We start from the raw sequence: 25,305 nt of genomic DNA, 5'->3' as shown, positions 1-25,305 counted from the left end.
GAGACTGAGGAGTTACAGAGTAAGCATGTTATATAATATATGTATCCAAGTGGGAGTTGGGTGGTATCGCAGTGGGTTAAGCGCACGTGGTGCAAAGCACAAGGACTAGAGTAAGGACTGGAATAAGGATCCCGGTTCAAGTCCCAGGCTTCCACCTATAGGGGAGACACTTCACAGGCGGTGAAGCAGGTCTGCAGGTGTCTATCTTTCTCTTGTCTTCTCTGTTTTCCCCTCTTCTGTCCATTTCTCTCTGTACTATCCTACAATGATGACATCTATAACAATAAGGAAAACAAGGACAACAAAAGGGAATAAAAAAAGAGGGGGGAATGGAGTTGGGGGTAGTGCAGTGGGTTAAGCGCACGTGGTGCAAAGAGCAAGGACCCGCGTAAGGATCCTGGTTGGAACCCCAGCTCCCCACCTGCAGGGGAGTTGCTTCACAGGCGGTGAAGCAGGTCTGCAGGTATCTATCTTTCTCTCCCCCTCTCTGTTTTCCCCTCTTCTCTCCATTTCTCTCTGTCCTAACCAACAACAATGACATTAATAATAACTACAACAATAAAACAACAAGGACAACAAAAGGGAATAAATAAATATTTAAATATACTATATATGTAACCAAGTACTTGAAGAACCATCATGTGGAAGATAGAACTGATTTATTGTGTAATTTTAAAAGAGCAGAAGTTAATGAATGAATAGACTTTGTGAATAGGCAGATACTTGCTCAATATAAGTATTTTTAGAGCAGTTAGATCTTTCCACGATTGGATTGTAAAGGCCTTGCATAAGTAAAAGCATCTTGACTAACTGTAAGGAAAGAAATTAAGGTGAATTGTTTTTATGGTCACTTTAATGATTAGGTAGTATTATTTTCTCAAATTATTTCCAGCCAACAACTAAGCTGAATTTGCAATACAATACTATGCTGATTTGTAAAAGATTTATTTATTTATTTAATGAAATGGAGAAGAAATGGAGAGAGAAAGAGAGAGAGAGGTTGCATTCAAAGAGATTAATTTGTGCTGCCAACTGATTTGGCAATGAAGGATAGAATTTAGTAACCAGTGGTTTTACATGGTCCCAATATTGCTTTACTGCATATTGCATTTGGAAGGTCTATTGGATCATTCTGATTGTTCATTCTTTTATAATAGCTTTTAAAAAGATCTGAGAGAACTGGGAAATTGGAAGTAAATCTCCAGTTTCTTGAATCCAAGCCAAGAAAGGCTTCAAAACAAAGCCAAATATTTGACTCATATATTTACTATTAATGAATCAGTTTACTCTTGGACCAGCAGAGACTTGAATGAAAGGGCATTTAAGAGACTCCCTAGCAAAGTTAAAATTTTAATCATATTAAAATTTTATATTTCTTTAAAAATATAATACATATTTAGTATTAGAATTAATTTTTATTAGTTATTTAATAATAATCAACAAGACTGTGGGTTAAGAGGGGTGCAATTCAATACAATTACCACCACCAGAGCTCTGTATCCTATCCCCTCCATTAGAAGTTGCCCTATTGAAGAGAGAGGCAGACTGGGAGTATGAACCGACCAGTCAACGCCCATGTTCAGCGGGAAAGCAATTACAGAAGCCAGACCTTCCACCTTCTGCAACCCATAATAACCTTGGGTCCATACTCCCAGAGGGATAAAGAATGGGAAAGCTATCAGGTGAGGGGATGGGATATAGAAATCTGGTGGTGGGAATGGTGTGGAGTTGTACCCCTCCTATCCTACAGTTGTTAATGTCTCCCTTTTTAAATTAATTAATTAATTAAAAAAAAGAAGTTGCACTATTCTATATCCCAGTAAAGAACAGCAACTCCACAGTGAGAAGTGCTAATGAGATAAAACTTTCCCAGTGTATGAAGCACTATAAATTTTTCAGTCACTTTCTCAAGCATACCAATATACTGTAATGACTCTTAATGAGTATTGAGAAAATAAAATGATTCTATTTGATGAATCATTCTGAAACATTTTCTTTTTAAGCATGCAGTGCTATAAACCATTTAAAATTATCTTCACCGCTAGGGAGACATCATAATAGCTATGAAAATGATTTTCATGCCTGAGGCTATGAGGTCTCAAGTTCAACTCCCCCATACCAACATGAGCCAGAGCTGAGCAATGTTCTGCAGTTTGTCTTTCTCTGTCCCTTTCATAAACAAATAGTCCTCCATGTATTTACAGAAATGAAATTATCTTAAGTAATCTAAAAATAAAAGCTGTCTCAGTTCTGATCTGAGAAGCTGACCTGAGATTGCTGGAAGAGGATGCTCTTCTCTGGGTTGATGCCACAGGCAAGAAGAGCAGCTGTCATATCCAAGATGCTCTGCTGAAGGGCAGCTGGGTCTTGGGGAACAGTGATGGAGTGCAGGTCCACAATGCTGTACAGCACAGAGTCATGCTGGTCCTGTAATCTCACCCAGCTTTCAATGGCTCCCAGGTAATTACCTAGGTGGGGGACTCCTGTAGGCTGAATGCCAGAAAACACTCGATGCACAGCATCTTTCTGAAACAAAGGAAAGCAAATTTACTGACTTTTGAAGCAGAACACATTCACCACATGTCCATGTTAACCTTAGCTATGATGCCCAGTCTAATATTTGCAAAATAGTCTGATCTGACAGCCACACTCCTTGGCCCTATATTCTATGCTATTAGAGACAGAAAATATTGTTTTGCTTTTTTTAACTTGAAAATAGAAAATCACCTATGAAGAGGTCTGCACTTCCAAGAATACACTATCTAGGTGAGACAGATGATATATTTATGACAAAATAAGTAGCACTAGAATGTGGCAGTATGGTCATAATCAGTTTGAAAAGATGGATACAGGCAGGAGAGGACCAGATGGCTGTTGTTCTTATGGATACTGATAAAGTCTTTATAGAATCAAATGTCAGTGGAAATGAAAGGGGTCCTAAGAGTTGCTCTGTGATTTCACTCATACTGTAGGTACGGCAATGAAGGTTCAGAAAATTAGAGCTGAATAAGCTGCTATGTACTTAGTTCAGTTTTCTTTTAAAAAACGATTACTGATACTTAGTATGCAACATCTTGGACTAGAAGTTAGGAAATCTACATTGTCTTTAATATTACTCCCTTTGATAAATTTCCTAACTTTTTCACTATTCAGTTTCCTTTTACTTTTGGTAAAATTATCCTGGCTTTTTTTTTGTTTTGTTTTAATCAATTCTTCAAGAGGCTCTTATTTTTAATTCTGTACAATTTGTAAATTATGAAATATTTTTGTTATATTCAAAATTTTCTGCTAGTTTATAATTTTTAATACTAAAGTTAAAACAGAAAAAAAAAAAGAGGAAAGTGAGTCGGGCAGTAGCCAGAGGGCTAAGCGCACCTGGCACAAAGCCAAGGATTGGCAAAAAGGTCCCGGTTCAAGCCCCCTGCTACCCACCTGCAGGGGAGTTACTTCACAGGTGGTGAAGCAGGTTTGCAGGTGTCTATCTTTCTCTCCCCATCTCTGTCTTCCCCTCCTCTCTCCATTTTTCTCTATCCTATCCAACAACGACAACATCAGTAACAACAACAACTACAACAAGAAAACAAGGGCAACAAAAGGGAATAAATAAATATTAAAGAGAGAGAGAGAGAGAGAAATGAAAATGTGTCACAGAGCCAGAAATGCTATTTTGGGCTGGTAAAATAACTCACTAGGATAGTGTGCTGCTTTGCCATGTGCATGGCCCAGGTTCAAACCCAGCTAGCAAAGATATTTTTTTCCCTAGAATGATTTTGTGTTTTATAATGAAGAAACACAAATGACTATATATATGGAAGTGTGTGTGTGTGTGTGTATGTGTGTGTGTGTGTGTGTGTGTGTGTACTGCTATAATTATTAGGATCTGAAAAACTGAAATGTATCATCATTTAATTTTTTTTTATTATCTTTGTTTATTGGAGAGTCAGAAATCAAGAGGGACAGAGGAGATAGAGGAAGAGAGACAAAGTGACACCTGCAGCACTGCTTCAACTACTTGCAAAGCTTTACCCCTGCAGGTGGGGGCTAGGGGTTCAAACCTGGGTCCTTGCGCACTGCAACATGTGCGCTCAACCAAAGTACACCACCATCCGGCTCCTGTATCATAATTTTTAACAGTAATAGTAAATATTAATTGTATTCATAATTTTCTTGATACCTACAAGGAAGGTTGTAGGTATTTGTGCTCAATTACTTGTATGCATTAATGTACTGAATCTTCATAATATACATATAACAGGGCATATTATTATCTTCAGATTACCAATGAGTAAGCTGCAGCTAGCTGAATCTTACATATATTAACAGATTATACATGGTTATATGACTAGTAAATGGTAGAACTGGCATTCCTAGCCAGGTTATTAGTAACTTCAAAGTTCATATAGGGATCTTTTTATTAACTACCACCTTTTGCTTTGACAACATATATTATGATCTTATTATATTCATTGAATTAATTTTGCAACTTTTCTGTAGCTTTGAAAATTTGCAAAAAAAAAAAATTTAAAAAGGGTGAATAGGAATGAACAATTTTGTACATGTATCTTTGTATATTATGTGCCAAGTTTCTGTAGTATATTTGCCAGGGTAGACGCATTGGGTCATAAGGTAGACAAATGAACCATCATCTGTATTTTATGTGCTAAATATCTCTAAGTGTGACAACTTGTAGTTTCTATCACCAGTTCCTGTTGTTCCACATCCTCACCAACATTTTGGCAGCAATTTTATTTTATGTTGACCTGGTGGAGATGAAGTAGAGTCTTGTTATGGTTTGATTATATTTCTTTGGTTATTAAACAAGTTAAGAAACTTTTTTCTTTTTACTTTTTTACTGAGAGAGAGGAGGAGAGAAAGGAACAGAGAGATAAGAGCACTGTTCAACTCTGGCTGATGCTAGGGATTGAAATAGAGACCGCAGAGCTTTAGACATGAAAGTCTTTAGTATAGCTATTATGCTGTTTCCCCAGCCCATAAGTCAAGAACTCTTATACTTATTGGTGATTTTTATGTCGTCTATGGAAAGCTTATTCAAGCTATTTTTCCTGTTTTTCTCAGTCTGGATAATCTTTTTTTTAATTTAAGAATTCTTATATAATCAAGATGCTAATATTTTTGTTATTTACATGAGTGGATGTATCTTCTCCTTGTATGGCTATTTGTCTTTTTTGTACCATTTTTGATGAAGAGGTGCTCTTAATTTTGCCAAATGTGTCACTTTTCACTACGGATTTTTATGTCATAGAAGGATACTTTCAATACCCTGAGCTCATGAAGATAAAAATATGTACACTTATAAAACATATGCATGCACATGTGTGTGCATGCTTTAAAATTCTATTTTTCACATTTAAGCCTGTATTCATTTGGACTTTTTTACATATGGTGTGAGGAAGACAATGTCTCTTTCACCTCCCCAATGCGAATACTAAATTGCTCTAGTACTATTTACTGAAGGCTGTCCTCACTGTTCTGAAATGTCAGATCTGACATAAATCAAATCTCTCTAGATGTTTGGGTCTATACCTGATTTTCCTATTCTGTCTTCAGAGTTCACTGTTTACCAATATCCCAGTCTCATAACTTCCCTTTTAATAAATCATGGACCTGATGGAACAAATCTTTCCACCTTCTTCTTCTATAGTAACTTACTCATATTGGCCCTTTATACATATATTTTAGAATCATTTAAGCTACAAGAACCAAACAAAATATTCTTTTTAAAATAGGATTATACTGAGCTTACAAATTATATTTGAGAGACCTGAATCTTTACAAAATTGAGTTCTCTCATTCAGGAAATCATACAGCTTATGAAAGCTCTAGGAAAAAATATATAGTGATTGTAGTTGATAGCACTGTTATGTATTTAAAATGTACAAAGACAATAGAACCTGTATGTTCTCACACACACTGATAAATATGTGAGGTGATGGCTATGTTAGTTAATTAATTAGATGGCAGGAATCCTTTGACAAGGCATATGAACATCAGATCACCATGTTTTATGCTTTAAAAGCCTTATAATTTAATAAGGTGTTGAAAAACAACTACTGGGTGGTTTTCCTTATATGTGGAATATAGAGAAATGAAACAAACTTGTAAAATAAATAAATAAATAAAAATAGAGCTACCAAACTGTGATAACTATGATGGTGACTGACTGGTGGGGTGGGGAGTGGGGGTGGCACAGAACTTTGGTGCTGGGAGTTTAGTGTGAAACTATAGTCCTGTAACCTTATCATCTTGTAAACTAAACCACCATTAAATCCCTAATGAGAAAGAAGATAGTTTCCAATTTTATTTGTCAATATAATAAAGCTGAAATCATTTAAAATGAGACACAACAAAAATCTTTATACCTAAAACTAGCTAATAAGAGCCAATTTATGGACCAGGTGGTGGTGCACCTGGTTGAGCGCACATGTTCCAATGCTCAAGGACCCAAGTTCAAGCCTCCAGTCCCCACCTGCAGGGGGAAAGCTTCACGAGTGGTGATGCAGGGCTGCAGGTGTCTGTCTCTCTCACTCTCTATCATCCCCTTCCCTCTTGATTTCTGATTGTCTCTATTCAATAAATAATTAAAGATAAAAATATTACAAAAATAAGAGCCAATTTATATTAGATATGTGAGTGCCAAGGCTACTTAAACATTTTTCCTTCTTTTTCTCCAAATTATATATCCTGTAGTCTCCCCCTCCATACCCCCATATCTGCTTTGTTTCCTCTCAACTCTTCTTTAAATGTTTTATTTATTTATTATTATTGTATAGACAGAAATTGAGATAGAAGGGGGACATAGAGAGGGAGGGAGATAGAGAGACACCTACAGCCCTGCTTTACCATTCGTGAAGCTATCCCCTTGCAGATGGGGCCAGGGGCTTGAACCTGGGTCCTTGCGCACTGTACTGGGTCCTTGCGCACTGTAATCTGTGTGCTTAACCAGGTATGCCACCACCTGGCCTCCTCTCTCTCTCTCTCTCTCTCTCTCTCTCTCTCCTCTCTGTCTCCAGGGTTATCACTGGGGCTCGATGCCTATACTAGGAATCCACTGCTCCTGGAGCCCCCCCCCTTTATTGCCCTTGTTGTTTATCATTGTTGCTATTATTATTGTTGTTGTTGTTATTGCTGTTGGATAGGACAGAAAGAAATGGAGAGAGGAGGAGAGAACGATAGACAACTGCAGACCTGCTTCACCACTTGTGAAGTGAACCCCTCTACAGGTGGGGAGCCAAGGGCTTGAACCAGGATCCTTAGGCCAGTCCGTGAGCTTTGAGCCATGTGTAATTAACCCACTGTGCTACTGCTCAGCTCCCTCCTCTCAACTCTTAAGATGACAGCTTTACAACAGAAGGCTACACACTTCATAGTTCCATAGTCCAGAATTATACTTATTCCAAGCAGGAGACTTAAGAGATCTGTGACTCTGAGGACATGAAGGATATCCTTTAAGTAAGTGAGCACAAATACAATCTTCCCACTTCAGCCTTCAAATGATCAAAATATTTTGTAGTTGAGCACTGAGGTTGAAAGAGAGAGAATGAGAGAAGTTATCCCATAATAAGTATGTATCAAGTGAGACTTCCTTCACTACTTGGGACTTTAACCAGCTTTAGGCTCCTGATGTGGGAATAAGCCTCAGAGCTTTCAGTGAGGTAGCAAATGATTAATGGGCTTTAGGGCCTGACTGATGAAGAAAGAAAACAAAGTAGGAAAATAAGCTCTGAACTGAATAAATGTTAGATAAAGAAGATAAAACATCCAGAAATACTTGATGGAGGATGAAGAGAGCTTCTTTAAAGTCGCAGAAATAATTATGAAGTCTAGGAATACCAAGCTACAAAAAGAAAAAGAAAAAAAACAAAAACAAATTCCTGATAAAACTAGAAAGGGAAAGCACTAGTGGATAAATTATGTCTGTGTGGCCGGGGGGCGGGGGGTGTTGAGACTTGTGAGCAGTGGGAAAAAGGTAGACATGATCTAATACACCCTTCCCATTCTTTTTCCATCACCGTTTCTGTTATTCCGTATATCCATGCAGAGGGAATGATGTTATCATCAATAAGAGCAACAAGAAATGTTTTGTTCAATTTTCAAGGAACTATTAAAAAAATACAGTCATTAAAGGAGAACTGGATTCCTGGCCTTAAAAATATACAAAGAGCATCCTGCCCTTTGGCAGTGAGTTTACGTTCATGTCTGTTCCCTCCCGCAAGAGTCAGCAGGCAGCCAGCCGGCATGGCAGGGGAGATATGCCTGGTACCATGAAATCATGAGGCTGGAATGTGGAGTTTGGGTGGCTAGAGTATGGGGGTTCTGTGTTCCAAAGCACTTGAGCTAGAAAAGAATGAAAATGAAAGGCACAGGGTCTTCCCAGTGAATAGGAGGCAAACGACAAAAGAAGATAGCTTTAAGAATAGCCCAGAGGCATTTGTGGAGAAGTCTGCAGTACAACCTAGAATGCCAATGCAGGGTATAGAGGACTAAGGGAGCATTTTAAACACTGGGGCTTCCTTTTCACTTCAGGTGTATTTTCTTCACAGATGTCACCTCCAATCAGTGGAATTGCTGGCTCATTTCTTTAATAGAATCCACATTATCAGTGAGCTTTGATATGTTCCAGAAGACAGCATGGGTGTTTGAATTAAAGGAAGACCAACAGACTGATCAATCTGACAGGTAGAGCTATCCTTACGCTAAGGTACAGGGCATATGCAAAATTTATAGTCATCTTCATTTTAATTATCACATCCAAGAGCAACTGTAAAATCCCATGTTGCTAATTATGACAAAAGATAATCTTCTGGTCAACTAAAGAGAACTTCTGTCTTTAATCCTAAGTGAATAAAATACATCAAAAGAAAGCTGCTTACTAGCTTTAAATACTTTCAACTTTGGTATGGTAGTGGAAACCAAAGACTTCAACTAAAGATTTCAAGACTCTTGTTACAAAGTCCTGCTTGTATCCAGCTGTAACATCAATTGCTCATTCATCACACCCGTTTTAACTGTAGTCAAAGGTAAACCAAAAACTTGGCTGAGGAACCACTGTGTCTAATTGGTTCCATGAATATCATGTTATTATAGACTGATGTAAAAAATGTAACAGACAGCCTTATCAACTAATTGTGATGAGAATCTCTTTCTGTAGGTCTACTCTTCTAATTGTACATAAATCAAAAATACAACTTAAGATACTGGCTCCTTTATCTTTGTTAGTGCTCCCTAGTTTATTATTTATGTCACACAGCTATTTTAACCACAAGCTCCTTAGATGTATCTTCAACATGTCCTGAAGATTACTATGAGATGGTGCTTTCAGAGCAGAACTGCGATACAGAAATAGAACTTTAGCCCTGGCAGAGAGGAGCCAGGTGCTTCTCTAGAGCTTTCTTTGGCCCTGGCTCACATTGTTCTACCACAGGCAGCTCTTTCTTCCAGAAAATATGGGAAGCTCTGGGTCTGGTGAGAAAATGCTGACTCAGCTCTAAGAAAAAAATGGGTTCATTTCTTCTTAGAAATCAAACCAGATGTTCACACCTGGAAATCAATATAGCAAATATTAATTCAATAGTAGAGAAAGCAGGCCCTATATCAACCCTTCCTCCAAACAGGGAAAACTATGTAGGTCAACAATTAAAACTGAAGGGAAAAAATTATTTTTCAAAAAGGAAAAACAGAACAGATGGGAAATGGTTCACCCAGTGGAGCACACTTAATCATGTGAGAACCTAGGTTTTAGTCCATGGCTACCACCTGGGAACACCTGTGCAGGTGAAGTGTCATAAGCAGTGAGGCACTGCTATGGTATCTCCTTTTCTTTCTGTGTCTTGTACTCTCTATTAAGAAAAGATAGAGTCCTACTGGAATGGTGAAATTATGCAGGTACAGAGCACCAGAGAAAATCCTGACAGGAAAAAAAAAATAGATAAAAGAAAGAAAGGAAAGAAGAGAAAAGGGAACTAGAAAAAGGAATGATTAGCTATTAGATTGTGAGATCTTAAGCTGGTCAAAAAACTTAAAGGGGGTAGACTTGATTTGAAGAAAATAAAAAGCTACCCATAGACTTATCTAAGCTGTTCACCTATTTTCTCTGTGAACACCATGCTGCCCTTCCACCAGGAAGTAGAATGGCTTGGAAGCTGTAGTTTCTTTTTTGTGATGAACTTGAACTACCAGAAGCATCCTCTGGTATGTGCACATACTTCTCACCTCATTTGATGGGAGTCGGGATTCTTCCATCGAGATTTACTCTCTAAGGAAGGAAACCACAAGGTTACATAACATGTCCCAAATGTTAGGCAGATGGGTCAGACCTGGGGGCTCAGCTCTCACAGACTCCAGACTCCAAGTTCTATGCTTCTTCCTGCACACAAGGGTCTGTTTCCAAATGAGAGCATGTCCTTTCTCTGGCTTGTACATTTCTTTACTAATCCTCTAGCTATTTCTTTGGTATTTCAGAAACTCTTGGGCTTGTGTTCTTTCAGAGCTCTAAAATATATTTCTTCTGCATTCTTTCTAACATGTCAGTCAGCAATTCTGAATCTCTCAGGTAAGAACATCTAAATGAGGGGGATACTGTCTTCCAAGAAAGATTGCATTGTCTCTCAATGGCAGCTAAGCTATGTTTAAAAGTGAAGGTTATATATAAGTATAGAATAAACTGGAAAGCCCCTTTAAATATTATTTAAACATGGTATAATTATAACATGATGGGTAGTGAAATCCTTGTAATTCCCAGTGGTAACACTGTCCAACAAAATCAGCAAGGGTTAGCCCCCACCCCTGCTCTCTGTTTCCCATAGGGGAAGGGCTGTCTTTTTCATCTTTATACCACCAGTAGAAAGTACCAGGTACACTGTGGCTACCTACTATGTATATATTAACAAAACAAATGATAAGCCCCATCTAACACATACAAGCCCCATCTAACACATACACTTTGGTTTCAAATGTAAACAGCAAAATAACTACATAGAAAACAAATAAAAAATTACAGTTATATGCATGCTATCCCTAGAGAATTTACATTCTGAGAGTTTGAATGAAAACAGATTTTCTGAAACTCGGATATGTATTTATATTTATTCTGAAATTCAAGTCTTTAAATGGCGAGCCCATAGTATTCCTGAGATCCTATTTTAATAGGATCATTACAAGTATATGTAAACATCATTCATAAAATTGTTTCTGTTGTAAAATAAGTTCCAAGCTCTACTTGGTAGACCAGAAACCTTAGTGATAGTTCCATTTATGAAGCAGAAAAGACTGAAGAGGAATAATCTGGTAAGAAGAAGAGGCTATCTTTGTGCACAGAGCAGACTTTTGATAGTTAAGTTGTGTGATTACCTGGAGCATTTCCTCTACCATCCATGAACCTTTCCCAGCACAGATATTTTGAGTGTCATGAGGACTAGCCTGGCTACTAATAGTGGAAAGTAGAGAACAGAAGGAAGCTGGTAGGAAAGGGACAGAGGTTCTGCTTTCCCTGTGCCTGCAACATCACCACAACTTGCCAAGATATTAGAAATTAACTTGCCAAGACATCAGAAATGTATATTCCTGAGCCCCATGCTAGACCTAGTAGTAAGTTAGAAATGTCAAGGGTGTGTTATCCCAGAAGAGGAAATGAAATGGGTTATGCATTTACTTCCAGATAATTCTGATGCAGACTCAAGTCCAAGAGGGTTTGTGGGCATCTACACCTATTCTAAAAATTTACTTCAACTATAATCAATGAGGCTCAGATGAAAACAATGTGAACAAAAAAAAAGAAGCTATTATTATCTAAGCCAACAGTTCTCAATCTTGGCTGCACAGTGAACACTTGGGAGCTTTAAAAAAAAAAAAAATCAGTGCCCAGGCCCCATCCTCAGAGGTTTTGATTTAATCAGTCTGGGATCTGGCCTGGGAGCTGGGAATCTTAAGAGGTCCCCAGCTGATTCTAATGTGCAGCCAAGATTGAGAAACCACGATGGTAAGCCAACTGCTTCATAATTATTCTCCCAAACCGCCAACCTGCTAAGAAACAGAAATACAAACACTCACAAACATACACACACCCACACCAAAAGACTGTTACAAATGTGGGAAGTAAGTTTATTTGTGTCTAGTGGACATTTCAAGATTGCTGGGTCCCTGAGATTATTAGTGAGTCATGCATGGCCAGAGGTTCCTTGGGCAACACAAGTTCTGACATCACATTTAGCAACCACAGAGACCTGCAAATTATGCATGTGTGGTGATAGCACCTACACTGGTGAGAAAAGGTGCACACTATCTTCCAATATTGGTAGACTCATTGGACAATATCCAGTTTCTTGTGTCCTTATGACTCAGAAATTTAGGAGTCATGGAGTCTGTACTTCACCAAGAAACTATCAGAATTGTAATGGAGCAGGCCTCTGCCATGTGTACAACCCAGGTTAGAAGTTCTGGGGCTGAGGTATTGATTGCTCTGTCTCTCTATCTGAAAAAAAAAGTTAGCCTGTCATGACAAAACAAAACAAGCAAAGAAACAAAACAAGTTTATCTCTGCAAGAATATTCCTTTCTACCCAAAACTTTCTAACTCCCTCTGATGTCTACCAGATAGCATAAGTTTAGCATTCAAGCAGCTAGAGGTATGTTTCGTGGTTATTAACACTGTTGGTTGACTGAATCCTGAACCAACAAGTGGCCTCCATTAAGTGAAACTGAGTTATAAAAAGCCATTCCTCCCTCCCTCCCTTCCTTCCTTCCTTCCTTCCTTCCTTCCTTCCTTCCTTCCTTCCTTCCTTCCTTCTCCTTAAGAGACAAAGAGGAAGAGAGAGGAAGAAAGTAGGAGAATGAAAACAACATTATTATTCCACTATTTTTTTGTATTTATTTATTCCCTTTTGTTGCCCCTATTGTTTTTTATTGTTGTAGTTACTATTATTGTCATCATTGTTGGATAGAACAGAAAGAAATGGAGAGGAGGGGAAGACAGAGAGAGGGAGAGAAAGATAAGACACCTGCAGGCCTGTTTCACTGCTTGTGAAGTGACTCCCCTACAGGTGAAGAGCCAGGGGGCTCGAACTGGGATATTTATGCTGGTCCTTGTGCTTTGTGCCACCTGCGCGTAACCCACTGTGCTACTACCCAACTCCCTGTTCCACTGATTTTGAAGCTTCCTCCCTGCAGGTGGGGACTGAGGGCTTAAACCCAGGCCCTAGCATGTAGCAATATGTGTTTTCTACCATGTCCACCCTTCCATGATGTAAGAAATTCTGCTATTTGAGGGCCAGGCAGAGACATACTGGGTAGAACACACACCTTGCCTTATGCAAAGTTCAAGCTGCCAGACTGCATACACCCCCAGGGCGTAAGCTTCATGAGCAGTGAAGCATTGCTGCAGGTATATCTCTTTTTTTCCTCTCTATTCCTCCTTTCTCTCAACTTCTGTCTCTAGAAAAAAAAAAAGAAATTATGGGGGCTGGGCGATGGTGCACCCAGTACTATGCACATAGTACTATGCACATAGTACTATGTGCAAGGACTGATACAAGGATCTGGGGATGCTTCACAAGTGGTCAGGCATGTCTGTAGGTATCTCTCTTTATCCCCCCCCCCCCATTTACCCCTTCCCCTCTCAATTTCTCTGTCGTATTGAATAAAATGGAAAAAAAAGAAGAAATAAAAAGAAGTTATTTAAAAAGGGGGAGGGGAAATAGCCTTAGGGAGTGGCAGATTCACTGTATAGGCCTCAAACCCCAGTGATAACCCTAGTGACAAAAAAAAAAAAAATTATGATATTTGACCCATATAGAATAATTCCATGACAATTGTAGGTGTTTGAGCCTTTGAGAGAGCTATAGTGTGAGTTTCATACAAGGAACTCACACTATAGGTTTTAGGGGGAAAAATGTCTAAAACTATTTTCCTGGTATAAAGATTTCACACAGATAGACTCTCTCTCTCTCTCTCTCTCTCTCTCTATCTCTCTCTCTCTCTCTCCCTTCCTCTCTCTCTCCCTCCCTCCCTCCCTCCCTCCCTTTCTCCCTCCCTCAGCTGTCCTGACTATTTCCAGGAAAAATAAGTCTTACTTTCCAGTCACCCTGATTCCCTTTCTCACTCAGCTTGCAGACCCATTCAGTCCTTTGAACAAAACATCTTCATCAAGGTAGACCTTCTTTTCTGTTCTCAACAGTGTCAGAAAAGATGAAGTCAAACAGTAAAATGTGATTGTGAAAACTTGTACAGGTATTAACCATGACTGAGAGGCAGGCTCTAGCACTAGTCTTCCTGGATTGAAGTCTACCTTTATTACCTAGACAACCCCAATCATCAATAGAATGTGAACAGTACTATACCTATCACACTGAGTGGCTGGGAGATTGTGATGAGCCTGTTAGTTTAAAGAGCTTAATAACTAGCACAGAGGAAATTTTCCATAAGTTATATATATGTCCAGTAATGGAGGTTAGTTTGTGCTTATGTTTCTATCTTTTGACCCAAGCATTAGTGCATCAAAATCAGTTCTACACAAACACTCATAAAGCAATGAAAGGCTATTTGGTCCCTATATCCTTATCGCATAATAAAAGAACTACAGGTGGATGTGAGGGCGATCTGGCTGCAACATCTGTCACCCCATTGATCGCCAGAGTTGATTGGGCTGGTCTGGCTGGCTAGGCAGGTGTCTCCTTCCTCCCTCACCGCTCCATGTGTGTCCTTCCCAAAGCTGCACGCTCAGTCAAGGAGGACGACGGCCTTCCCCGAATAGACAGACTGGTCTTCAGTCGAGGGTATACGAGTAGCTGCGCTCCCCTGCTAGAACCTCCAAACAAGCTCTCAAGAACTACAGGCAGCTAAATGCCAATTAGTTGGAGAAATATTAAATAAATGACGCTTTAAAATTATATAGTGGAATTCTATGAAACAGATATAAAGAATGTAAGAATGGGACTGTAAAAGACTTTCATGCCTATGGTTCTGAGTAGAGATAAAGGAGCCTAACTCAGAAGATGAATAACAAATCCATTATCAGCTCTGTTGTGTATTAGCTGGGCTTCCTTGTGCAAGTAACAGAAGCCCTCACTGTACTCTCTTCAAGATCCAAGAGGAGGGGGGCCAGGCAGTGGTGCACCTGGTTAAGCACTCATATCACAGTGCTCAAGGACCCAGGTTCAAGCCCTGGGTCAGGTGTCTCTCTGTCTCTTTCCCTCTCTACCTCTCCCTCTTCTCACAATTTCTCTGTCTCTATCCAATAATAAATAAAAATATTTAAAAAAAGATCCAAGAGCAATGTGTAGCCCCCAGTGGTTCTCTATAAACATGTTAAATAAATACTGACAAGGAAAGAGAATATGTATTTAAGAGTGGTTACCTCAAAGAATGGGAGTGATCACTTTTCTGACATTTATCTATTGTTTGTCTATGAAGACATCAACATTATCTGTAACCCAGTTTTAAAAATATAGTTAGCTGGTCTGATTCTGTTTCTGATTTTGATTCTGTTAGTCAGTATGTAATTATAATCTTATGCTCGTGTGAATGTCAGGTATTACCATTTTGATTTTACATAACAGAAAATAAAAACAAATGAAATGACTTAGTAAATTCACACATGAAGTTATCTGTAAGAAGCAACTAGAAAGGAAATAAAGTATGATGAAAAGGTATTAGTTTGGAGGGTCAGATATCTCTTAGTACCTTACCTAAACTGTTTAACCTTTCTGAACTTCAGTTTTACTATTTGAACAATGATGTTAATAAAATAACAATAATGAAAAGATTAACAATAACAATAATGATAGCCATGGCTTATGGCTTATCATCAATACTAGTAATGATAATTAATACTACTTTGGTGTGGTTATTGTTAATAATACTTATAAATAAATTTACTTATTAATTCATTAATACTGTGGGCTTAGTGGCTGTTATGTGTAAAGTACTACACAAGAGTTGTAAGTATATTAACTCATTCAATGCTGACTTTAGAAAGTACTATGAGTACCATAATTACTATGAGCAGTTTTATACAAATGAGGAAACTGAAGCTTGGTGGAGTCAAGTAAAGGAGGCACAGTTAAAACAAGTGAATGTGAACCTACCTATATAATTCAGAAGGAGACTATAAGGATATAGTAAAACACTTAAGAAATTATTTGCTTTTGCCTTTCTGATCCAAACAATAATGCTCTCTTCTGGAAAGTATGGGCTGAGATGTGCTCTAATGTAATGTTACAGTGAACTTCTAAGGGAGTGTGTGATCCTGTCTCTTGTACTTCCCACAATAAAGAGAGTTGCTCTGTGTATGTCTTGTTTTCATACAGAAGTGATGGTCCATACTGGGGCAGGTGACAGGGACAGTGGTTCTTAATCATCTGGGTAGCAGCTTCAGTGCTAATTCTAAACACAGGTGGTGAGAGAGACAGCCAACAGGAAGGGGGAAGGACTTACTGTTGACATGTGCAACCAGGAAGATTGATGGTTTCCCTCTCTCTTTTTTCCCCAATGCATCGGCCTGGGGGCAGAGACGCAGGAGCTGCTGTGCTGGGGACAGTAAAACACACAGAATACTGTCTACCTTGCTGCAATGCTGATTAATGAGACTGAAATGACACAGAAAACAGCCAGTGCTTTGGAAAGAGAATTCACAGGCCTCTCTTTCTTTAATGACTTCAACAAAAGCAGTTCCCATAAACTGCTGGGTTGAAGTGAAATACCCTGTGGTTAGAGCAAAGCAGGGGTATATTTGTTGGAATGTGAAGAGCAAAGGGCGAGGGTGTGAGGGGACTTTACAATGATGCAAATTCAGTTATGATCGAGGTGGTATCAATTCATCACGTATGCCTCTCCTTTCTCTGCTTGCCCGAAAAATGCCACAAAGGTCCAGGTAAGATAGTTATTTACTCAGTCAAGTGTTAAGATCAGAATACATGACCACAAAGAATTCTGCTTTGCTAAAAAAAAAAAACAAAAAAACTTTTGCTTTTTTAGGAGATAGTCTTACTCCTTTTTCTTCCCTCCTTCTCTTCATTCTTTTTACTGCATCCACAGTTGCATAGTGGATACACTAAAAGTGTTTTCATTTTGAGAAAAGATGGATTGCAATATCACATATAATTTCCAGTGCTTCCTGCCCACTATCTCTTTTAACAAATTCATTTGGATTTCCCACCAGTAGCATTTCAAACTTAATATTATACCCAACTAATTCTACTGACTCACAACCCTCTAGTCAATTACAATTGAATCCAAAAAGATCAAATATTTAGGAATAAATCTAAAAAAGGATATAAAGGACCTTTTCGAGGAAAACTATAAGACACTGTTAAAAGAAATAGAGGAAAACACAAAGAAATGTAAGAACACCCGCTGTTCATGGATTGGAAGACTATCATTAAAATGGCAATTCTGCCAAAAGAAGTCTATAGATTGAATGCAATCCCTATTAAAATCCCAATGACATATTTCAAGAACATTGAACAGATTATTCAAAAATTTGTGTGAAACTTAAAAAAAACATGAATAGCAAAAGCACTCCAAAGGAAAAAGAATACAAATGGAAGCATCCTAATACTTGACTTTAGGTTGTATTACCAAGCAGTAGTAATTAAAATAGTGTGGTGTTGGAACAAAAATGGTCATATGGACCAATGGAATAGGAGAGTCCAGAACTCAATCCACACATGTACAGACACCTCATATCTGACAAAGGGGCCAAAACTGCCCATTGGGGAAAAGAAAGTCTTTCTAACAAATGGTGTTGGCAGAATTGTAGAAAAATGGAACTAGACCACCAATTAACACCAAACACCAAAGGAACTCAAAATGGATCAAAGATCTGAATAGCAGACCTGAAGGTATAAAATACATAGAAAAACATGTTGGTGAAACATTTCATAACATTAACACTTAAGACATATTTAGAGACTTCACCCCATGGGCAAGGGAACCAAACAAAAAAATTGAACAAATGGGACTGTATCAACTTAAAAAGCTTCTATACATCAAAAGAATACTCCATAAGATAAATAGGAAACCCAGCAAATGGGAGGATATATTCGCACATGGTACTTCAGACAAGTGGTTGATATCAAACATCTATAAAGAACTCACAGCTCAACAAAAAGAAAAAGAACAACCCAATAAAAAAAAGTGGGCAGAAGACATGCATAGACAGTTCTTCAAAGAAGAGATATGCATGGCCCACAGACATATGCACAAATGCTCTAATTCACTCATCACTAGGGAAATGTCAATTAAAACCATATTGAGATACCACCTCACACCTGTAAGAATGGCCTTCATCGATTCACTTCATACCTGCTATTTTTTCAACTCTTGCTAGTGACACATTTACTCACTTGATCTCCCAATGTTAAGTCTGCCTATTTCATCCAAAAGATATTTTTTTCCCTCCAAGGTTATCACTGGGGCTCACTGCCTGCACTATGAATCCACAGCTCCTGGAGGCCATTTCCCCCATTTGTTGCCCTTGCTGTTGGATAGGACACAGAGAAATTGAGAGAAGAAAGGAAGACAGAGAAGGGGAGACCTCTCTCACAGACACCTGCAGAGGTGCTTCACTGCTTATGAAGCAACCCCCCTTGCAGGTGCAGGTGGGGAGCGGGGAGGTGGGGGTGGCAGCTCAAACCAGAATCATTAGCTAGTCCTTACACTTTCCGTGAAAGATAGGAGAGAGAGAACCAGACAGCACTCTGGCACATGTGCTGCCGGGGATCAAACTCAGAACCTCAAGCTTGAGCGTCCAAAGCTTTATCACTGCTCCACCTCCCAGAGCACTCCCTCCACAAGATTTTAAGGGTTAAAATCCTGGTTCAGGGTCATCATAGCGCAGTGGGTTAAGCGCATGTGGTGCAAAGCGCAAGGACCCACATAAGGATCCCAGTAGGAGCCCCCGGCTCCCCACCGGCGGGGGGGTCGCTTCACAAGCGGTGAAGCAGGTCTGCAGGTGTCTTTCTCTCATCCTATCTTCCCCTCTCTTGATTTCTCTCTGTCCTATCCAACAACAACCATAGCAATGACAATAATAATAACAACAACGATAAACAACAAGGGCAACAAAAGGGGGAAAATAGTCTCCAGGAGCAGTGGATTCTAGTGCAGGAACTGAGCCCCAGCTATAACACTGGAGGCAAAAAAAAAAAAAAAAGAAAAAAAAGAAATCCTGATTGCAATCAGGGAGGTAGTATTATGCAAAAGACTCTCATGCCTGAGATGCCAGAGGTCTTAAATTCAATCCCTGACACCACCAGAAGCCAGAGCTGAGCAGTAGCCTGGTCAAAAAGAACTAAGAATCTGATATATGATCTTTTGCAACTATTTTGCTTCAGTTTCCTCACCTGAATCTCCCTTTCCTGCCCCACCCCCCACTTCTTCTTACTTGCTCTGAAGTAGCCGCCAGGGGATCAAATGCAGATCCTTGTTATTGTAAGGTGTGCACTGTTATCATCAGGTGAGCTATCTCCCATGCTCACCCCACCCAAAGTCAAAATTTGTGTTGTACCACTTCACAGAATTATTATAAGAATGAAAGAAACTAGTATATTAAAAGTTTCTAGTACATATGGAAGGGGTGAGTAAATATTAGCTATGCTAACTCAAGTGTTCTAAACTCTTCCTCTCATGTGAGGTAAGGTATTAAGGTACTAAGCTCACTGTGGTAACTATATATACTATTAAAAACCGTTTCATATAAATTGTATCTCAGTAAATCTGGAAAAGTATCATTTATTACTATTAATATGATCTAATTGGTCATCACATTATTAGCGAATCACTAATTTCTCCATCTCCATCAATATAATCTAAACTCCATTCAACACACCTGAACTATTTCAGTAGCACCTGTCTCACCTGAGTCCTCTATATCACTACGTGAACTACCCCGCCCCACTAGGGAACCAGATAGACAGATATGGATCGACCTGCCAATGCCCATGTTTAGTGGGGAAACAATTACAGAGGCCAGACCTTCCACCTTCTTATACCCCATAATGACCCTGGGTCCATACTCCCAGAGGGGTAAAGAATAGGAAAGCTATCAGGGGAGGGGATGGGATATGGAGTTCTGGTGGTGGGAATTGTGTGGAGTTGTATCCCTCTTATCCTATGTTTTTTGTCAGTGTTTCCTTTTTATAAATAAAAATAAAAGAAAAACTTTATATATTCAATTTATTTTTTAGCCAGAGCACCACTTACCTCTGGCTTATGGCGGTACTGGAGACTGCACCTGGGACCTTTGGTACCTTAGGAATGAACAACTTTTTGCATAATCATTATGCTATCTCCCCATTCCTTGAACTATCTTTTTTTAAAGGTAAATTCTTCCTTTCACACAGGGTCAAGTACAAACCCCTCAGTTTAGTGTGTGAATCTTTCATATTCTAACTTCATATACATACAGATTACTTAGATACGTGCAGCAAGTACCTCCATGAATAAACCCTAATTAAACAAGTGAGAAGTCTGATGAGAAATTTGGGGTTAATGTTTTACATTTAACATTTTAAAACATAGTACTTTTCATTAATCATCCTAGCAGAGGTGTCACTATCATATTCAACTAAAACCACATGAATAAGTTTCATAATTAGTGTTCAAAATGTAGAAAAATGTTTATATATATAACTATTAATATTATTCTAGGTCAGATTATATTTACAGCATTTCCATTGCTTGTTGTGGTAGGTTAAATATGGGGAATCTCAGTATTTGGCCTTACTAGAAAATAGCCATGTTTAACAGATGTAATCAGTCAAAATGAAATCACGTAGGCATAGAGTGGATTCTAAATCCAGTGACTGGTGTTCTTATAAAGAAAGGAGGCACAGAAACACAAAGGGAAAAGGCTATGGATCAAAAATTAAAGTGATGCAGTTACAATTCAAGGAATGCCAAGGATGGTCAGAAGCCACTGGAAATTAAGAAAGGAGGAAGAGTCAAGGAAGCAGAGCTTTCTCTAGAGCCTTGGAGTGAGCATGACTCACTGACACACCTTGGTTTCAGATTCTAAGCCACCAGAAATATGAAAGGATAAATTGGTCCTGTTTGAGATGCTTTGTAATAGAAGCCTCAGGAACTCATACACTTGGCTAATGCAGGCAGAAAATTATAGAATGAATCTTTCAGAATCTACAATCTGCCAGGACACTGAAATTCTTCTCTAGAGTAACACATGCTCGTGCAGAGGTGGTGGCAGGTAGGTGTGTGTGTGTGTGTGTGTGTGTGTGTGTGTGTGTGTGTGTGTGTGTGCGCGCGCGCGCGCACACACAGAGAATACAGGTTTTCTACATTGAAAATTTGTTCAGCAAGCCTCCACCTTAAGTAGTTAATGGTGTTGAGATTCAGAAGTAGTGGCTAAATCACATCAAGTAAACAAATAGCCAAGATCAACTAATAAACTGTACTCATAGGTATAGTTGTTATTTTGTTCTGGGGAAACCAAAGTCCTAAGTTCACAGTTGCATTGGTCCATAAAAATATTACACATTACACATGGCTGGCTTTGTTCCACTTGTCTGTTTAAAGGTGACTGGAATGTTCACTATTTGGCATATGGCTCAGTAAATATTACCTATGCTAGAGCTCAAAGTGTCCTAACTACACACAAAATATAATTGTGAGGAGCTGATAGGGGCTATAGGGGTTGGGAGATAGCTCATCTGATAGGGTGAACATTTTACCATACACACAAGATGTAATCACTGAGTAAAATAGAAATTTAAACTGAACACATTTTCTTTGATAAGAAATGATTATGTATCATTCTTCTGATGAAGCAGGACATCATGCACTACTGAATTGCTCTCCTCTGAAAGGTCTTTTGGGTTTTTATTTTTCTTTTTGGAAACCTTAAAGGATTTTTTTGGGGGGAGTGTAATTACTACAGTCCAAATGGTTTTGAGATTAAAGCCTTTCTTAAAAAAAATAAACAGGAGGAAGTTGGGCAGTAGCGCAGCGGGTAAAGTGCACGTGGCATAAAGCACAAGGACCAGTAAGGTCCCAATTGGTGCTCCTGCCTCCCCACCTGCAGGGGAGTTGCTTCAAAGGGGTGAAGCAGGTCTGCAGGTGTCTTTCTCTCCCCTCCTTTCTCCATTTCTCTCTGTCCTATCTAACAATGAAGACAATAATAACTACAACAATAAAAACAAGGGCAACAAAAGGGAGTAAATAAATATGTAAAAAACAAACAGGAAATTATTATTATTATATTATTATTATTATATTATTATTATTATATTATTATTATTGCTTTTAAAAATCAGTTAAGTGTGTAATTTTTAATTTTTTTATTTATTCCCTTTTGTTGCCCTTGTTTTATTGTTGTAATTATTGTTGTTAGTGATATTGTTGTTGGATAGGACAGAGAGACATGGAGAAAGGAGGGGAAGACAGAGAGGGGGAGAGAAAGATAGACACCTGCAGACCTGCTTCACCACTTGTGAAGCGACTCCCATGCAGGTGGGGAGTCGGGGAGCTCAAACTGGGATCCTTACACTAGTCCTTGATTCGCGCCATGTGCGCTTAACCTGCTGCGCTACTGCCCCGACTCCCAACTGTGTATTTTTTAATAAAAAGTTCTTTTAAAAGAATTCTTATAACCTCTGCATATAAGAAATACACTTGAGGGTAAAGAAGAAAAATTCTCATTTGGAAACCAGTGGCAGCCAACAATTAATTTAATTTTCCTACTTATGTTTGAGAGATCATCTTGGCATCCAAAAAGGTCCGGATGACAGCCTACACCGCTAGAGAACAAATAGTCCAACATCTTTGTGATATGCCACGTAGCTTCCTGCATGTCACATCTTTGGACTTCTTGTCCAACTTCTGAAAAAAAAAAAAAACTGGCAATTAGGACTTAGATGCAGAAAGCGTGTTGTCAAAGGTTCACCAATAGTGTCATCTTAAGACTTTTTAAGGTTTTTTTTTTTTAATGAATCTTAATTTTGCACAGTCAAATACTCAGATCTTTTTCTAATACCTCACCAGCACATTAAATTTCTGTTCATGTTGAATGGCAGCATTATGATTCTGACTTGCATTAACTGTGGTGTGTGTGTGTGTGTGTGTGTGTGTGTGTGTGTGTGTGTAAAATAACTCCACATTAGTTCTGCTGTTAATAAAATATAGTCTTTCCTTTTCTGATTGCTGATACAAATTGGCATTTTAAAAATTCTATTAAATTTTGACATTGCACATTGTTGAGTAAGCTGAGAAAAACAATGTTCTCATTTGTAGAGAAATGTAGTGCCATAATTTTATAAAATTTGTATATTCCTAAAACTATTCAAATAGTCAGTGTAACAACCAAAAATTAAAGAAATAAAAACATTTTAGTTTTATTTTTTAAACATTTTCTTTAATTTTTTAATATTTATTTATTCCCTTTTGTTGCCCTTGTTTTTTATTGTTGTAGTTATTATTGCTTTTGTTATTGATGTCGTCGTTGTTGGATAGGACAGAGAGAAATGGAGAGAGGAGGGGAAGACAGAGAGGGGGAGAGAAAGATAGACACCTACTGATCTGCTTCACCGCCTGTGAAGCGGCTCCCCTACAAGTGGGGAGATGGGGGCTCCAACTGGGATCCTTACGCCGATCCTTGAGCTTTGCACCACCTGCGCTTAACCTGCTGCACCCGACTCTCTTTAGTTTGATTTCTAACAACTCTAAAAACCTACCTTGTCTCATCAATGAATATTTACCACATCCTCTTTTAAGTGATGTAATGTGGGTTTTATATATTATGAAATTTTAAGAGTACAGTTTCATACCTATATATGCCTTTACATGTGTATGTCACACACACCACGGAAGTTCCAGTGTATTTATATCAAAGAGACCCTTTTACCTACTTTTACTTTTTTTAAAATTTATTTCCCCTTTTGTTGCAGTTGTTATTGATCTCGTCGTTGTTACATAGGAGAGAGAGAAATGGAAAGAGGAGGGGAAGACAGAGAGGGAGAGAGAAAGACATCTGCAGATCTGCTTCACCACCTGTGAAGCACCTCCCCTGCAGGTGGGAAGCCAGGGACTAGAACCCAGATCCTTACTCCGATCCTTGAACTTTGCACCACGAGCACTTAACCCGCTAAGCTACCGCCTGACTCCCTACTTTTATCTACTTATCTTCCCAGTTCTATTCAATAACTATCAGAGTTTTCAGTCTAAAAGTCACCTTTGCTACTATTTTTTGCAAATGCATTTGTTTTGTTTCTATTCCAGATGTAAATGAAATCTGGTTATTGTGTTTTTTGTTTTTGTTTTTTTACCTCATACAATCAGCTAGTCTCTATACCACACTTTTTTTTTGGGGGGGGGGATTTTTCTTTCTTTCTTTCCTTATTTCCTTTTGTTGCCCTTGTTGTTTTATTGTTGTAGTTATTATTGATGTTGTTGTTGGATAGGACAGAGAGAAATGGAGAGAGGAAGGGAAGACAGAGGGGGAGAGAAAGACACCTGTAGACCTGCTTCACCGCTTGTGAAGTGACTCCCCTGCAGGTGGGGAGCCGGGGGCTTGAACCGGGATCCTTAAGCCGGTCCATGGCACTTAGCACCACCTGCGCTTAACCAGCTGCACTACCTCCGGACTCCCTATACCACACTTTCTTGATGCAGTTATTTATTGATGTGCATTCAATCAGTACTTTGGATATATATATATATGTATATGTTTTTTTTTTTCCCCCCTCCAGGTTACCTCTGGGGCTCAGTGCCTGCACTACAAATCCACTGCTCCTGGAGGCTTTTTTTTTTTCTTTTTCTCCTTTTGTTGCCCTTGTTGTTTATCATTGTTGTTTATGCTGTCGTCGTTGTTGGATAGGACAGACAGAAATTGAGAGAGGAGGGGAAGACAGAGAGGTCTAGAAGCATACCAACAGAGAGGGAGAGAAAGATAGACACCTGCGGATTTACCTCACCGTTTGTGAAGGGACTCCCCTGTAGGTGGGGAGCTGGACACTCCAACCCGGAGTGTTTTTCTTTTTTTTAAGTTTACTGAATTCTTTATCTGAAGTATGTTGCATAAAGATCTTCTCCCACTCTGTAAAAGTCTTTGTTAGGGTGATGGTAGCTCTTGCTGTGCAGCAGCTTTTCAGCTTGATATAGTCCCATTAGTTTATTTATTTTGCTGTTAGATGTAAGTCTTTGAAGATATTTCTGTAGCATAATGAAATGTTCTGCCAATGTTTTCTTCTACGTATTTGATAGTTTCTGAACTAATGTCCTTGTCTTTGACCCACCTAGAATTGACTTTTGTGCTTGGTGACATGTGGTGGTTCCATTTCATTTG

At 38.8% G+C, this 25,305-nt stretch overlaps 1 protein-coding gene across 4 annotated transcripts in view; it reads right to left on the bottom strand.

Moving 5' to 3' along the window:
- Nucleotides 1-25,305, bottom strand: part of WARS2 (tryptophanyl tRNA synthetase 2, mitochondrial) — an 87,340-nt gene that overhangs the window by 35,852 nt on the left and 26,183 nt on the right. For 3 of the 4 annotated variants that reach the window (XM_007534685.3, XM_060201797.1, XM_060201799.1), the window contains exon 2: nucleotides 2,269-2,526. The exons of the other annotated variant lie outside the window; for it this stretch is intronic. In XM_007534685.3, the coding sequence (XP_007534747.1) occupies nucleotides 2,269-2,526 (258 nt within the window). The remainder of the gene's footprint in view (nucleotides 1-2,268; nucleotides 2,527-25,305) is intronic. 4 annotated transcript variants of the gene reach the window in all.

This window comes from Erinaceus europaeus, chromosome 11, assembly GCF_950295315.1.
Source record: "Erinaceus europaeus chromosome 11, mEriEur2.1, whole genome shotgun sequence".
Lineage (NCBI taxonomy): Eukaryota > Metazoa > Chordata > Mammalia > Eulipotyphla > Erinaceidae > Erinaceus > Erinaceus europaeus.
The sequence above is the reverse complement of the archived record's forward strand: the minus strand, read 5'-3'. Positions and strand labels throughout refer to the sequence as shown.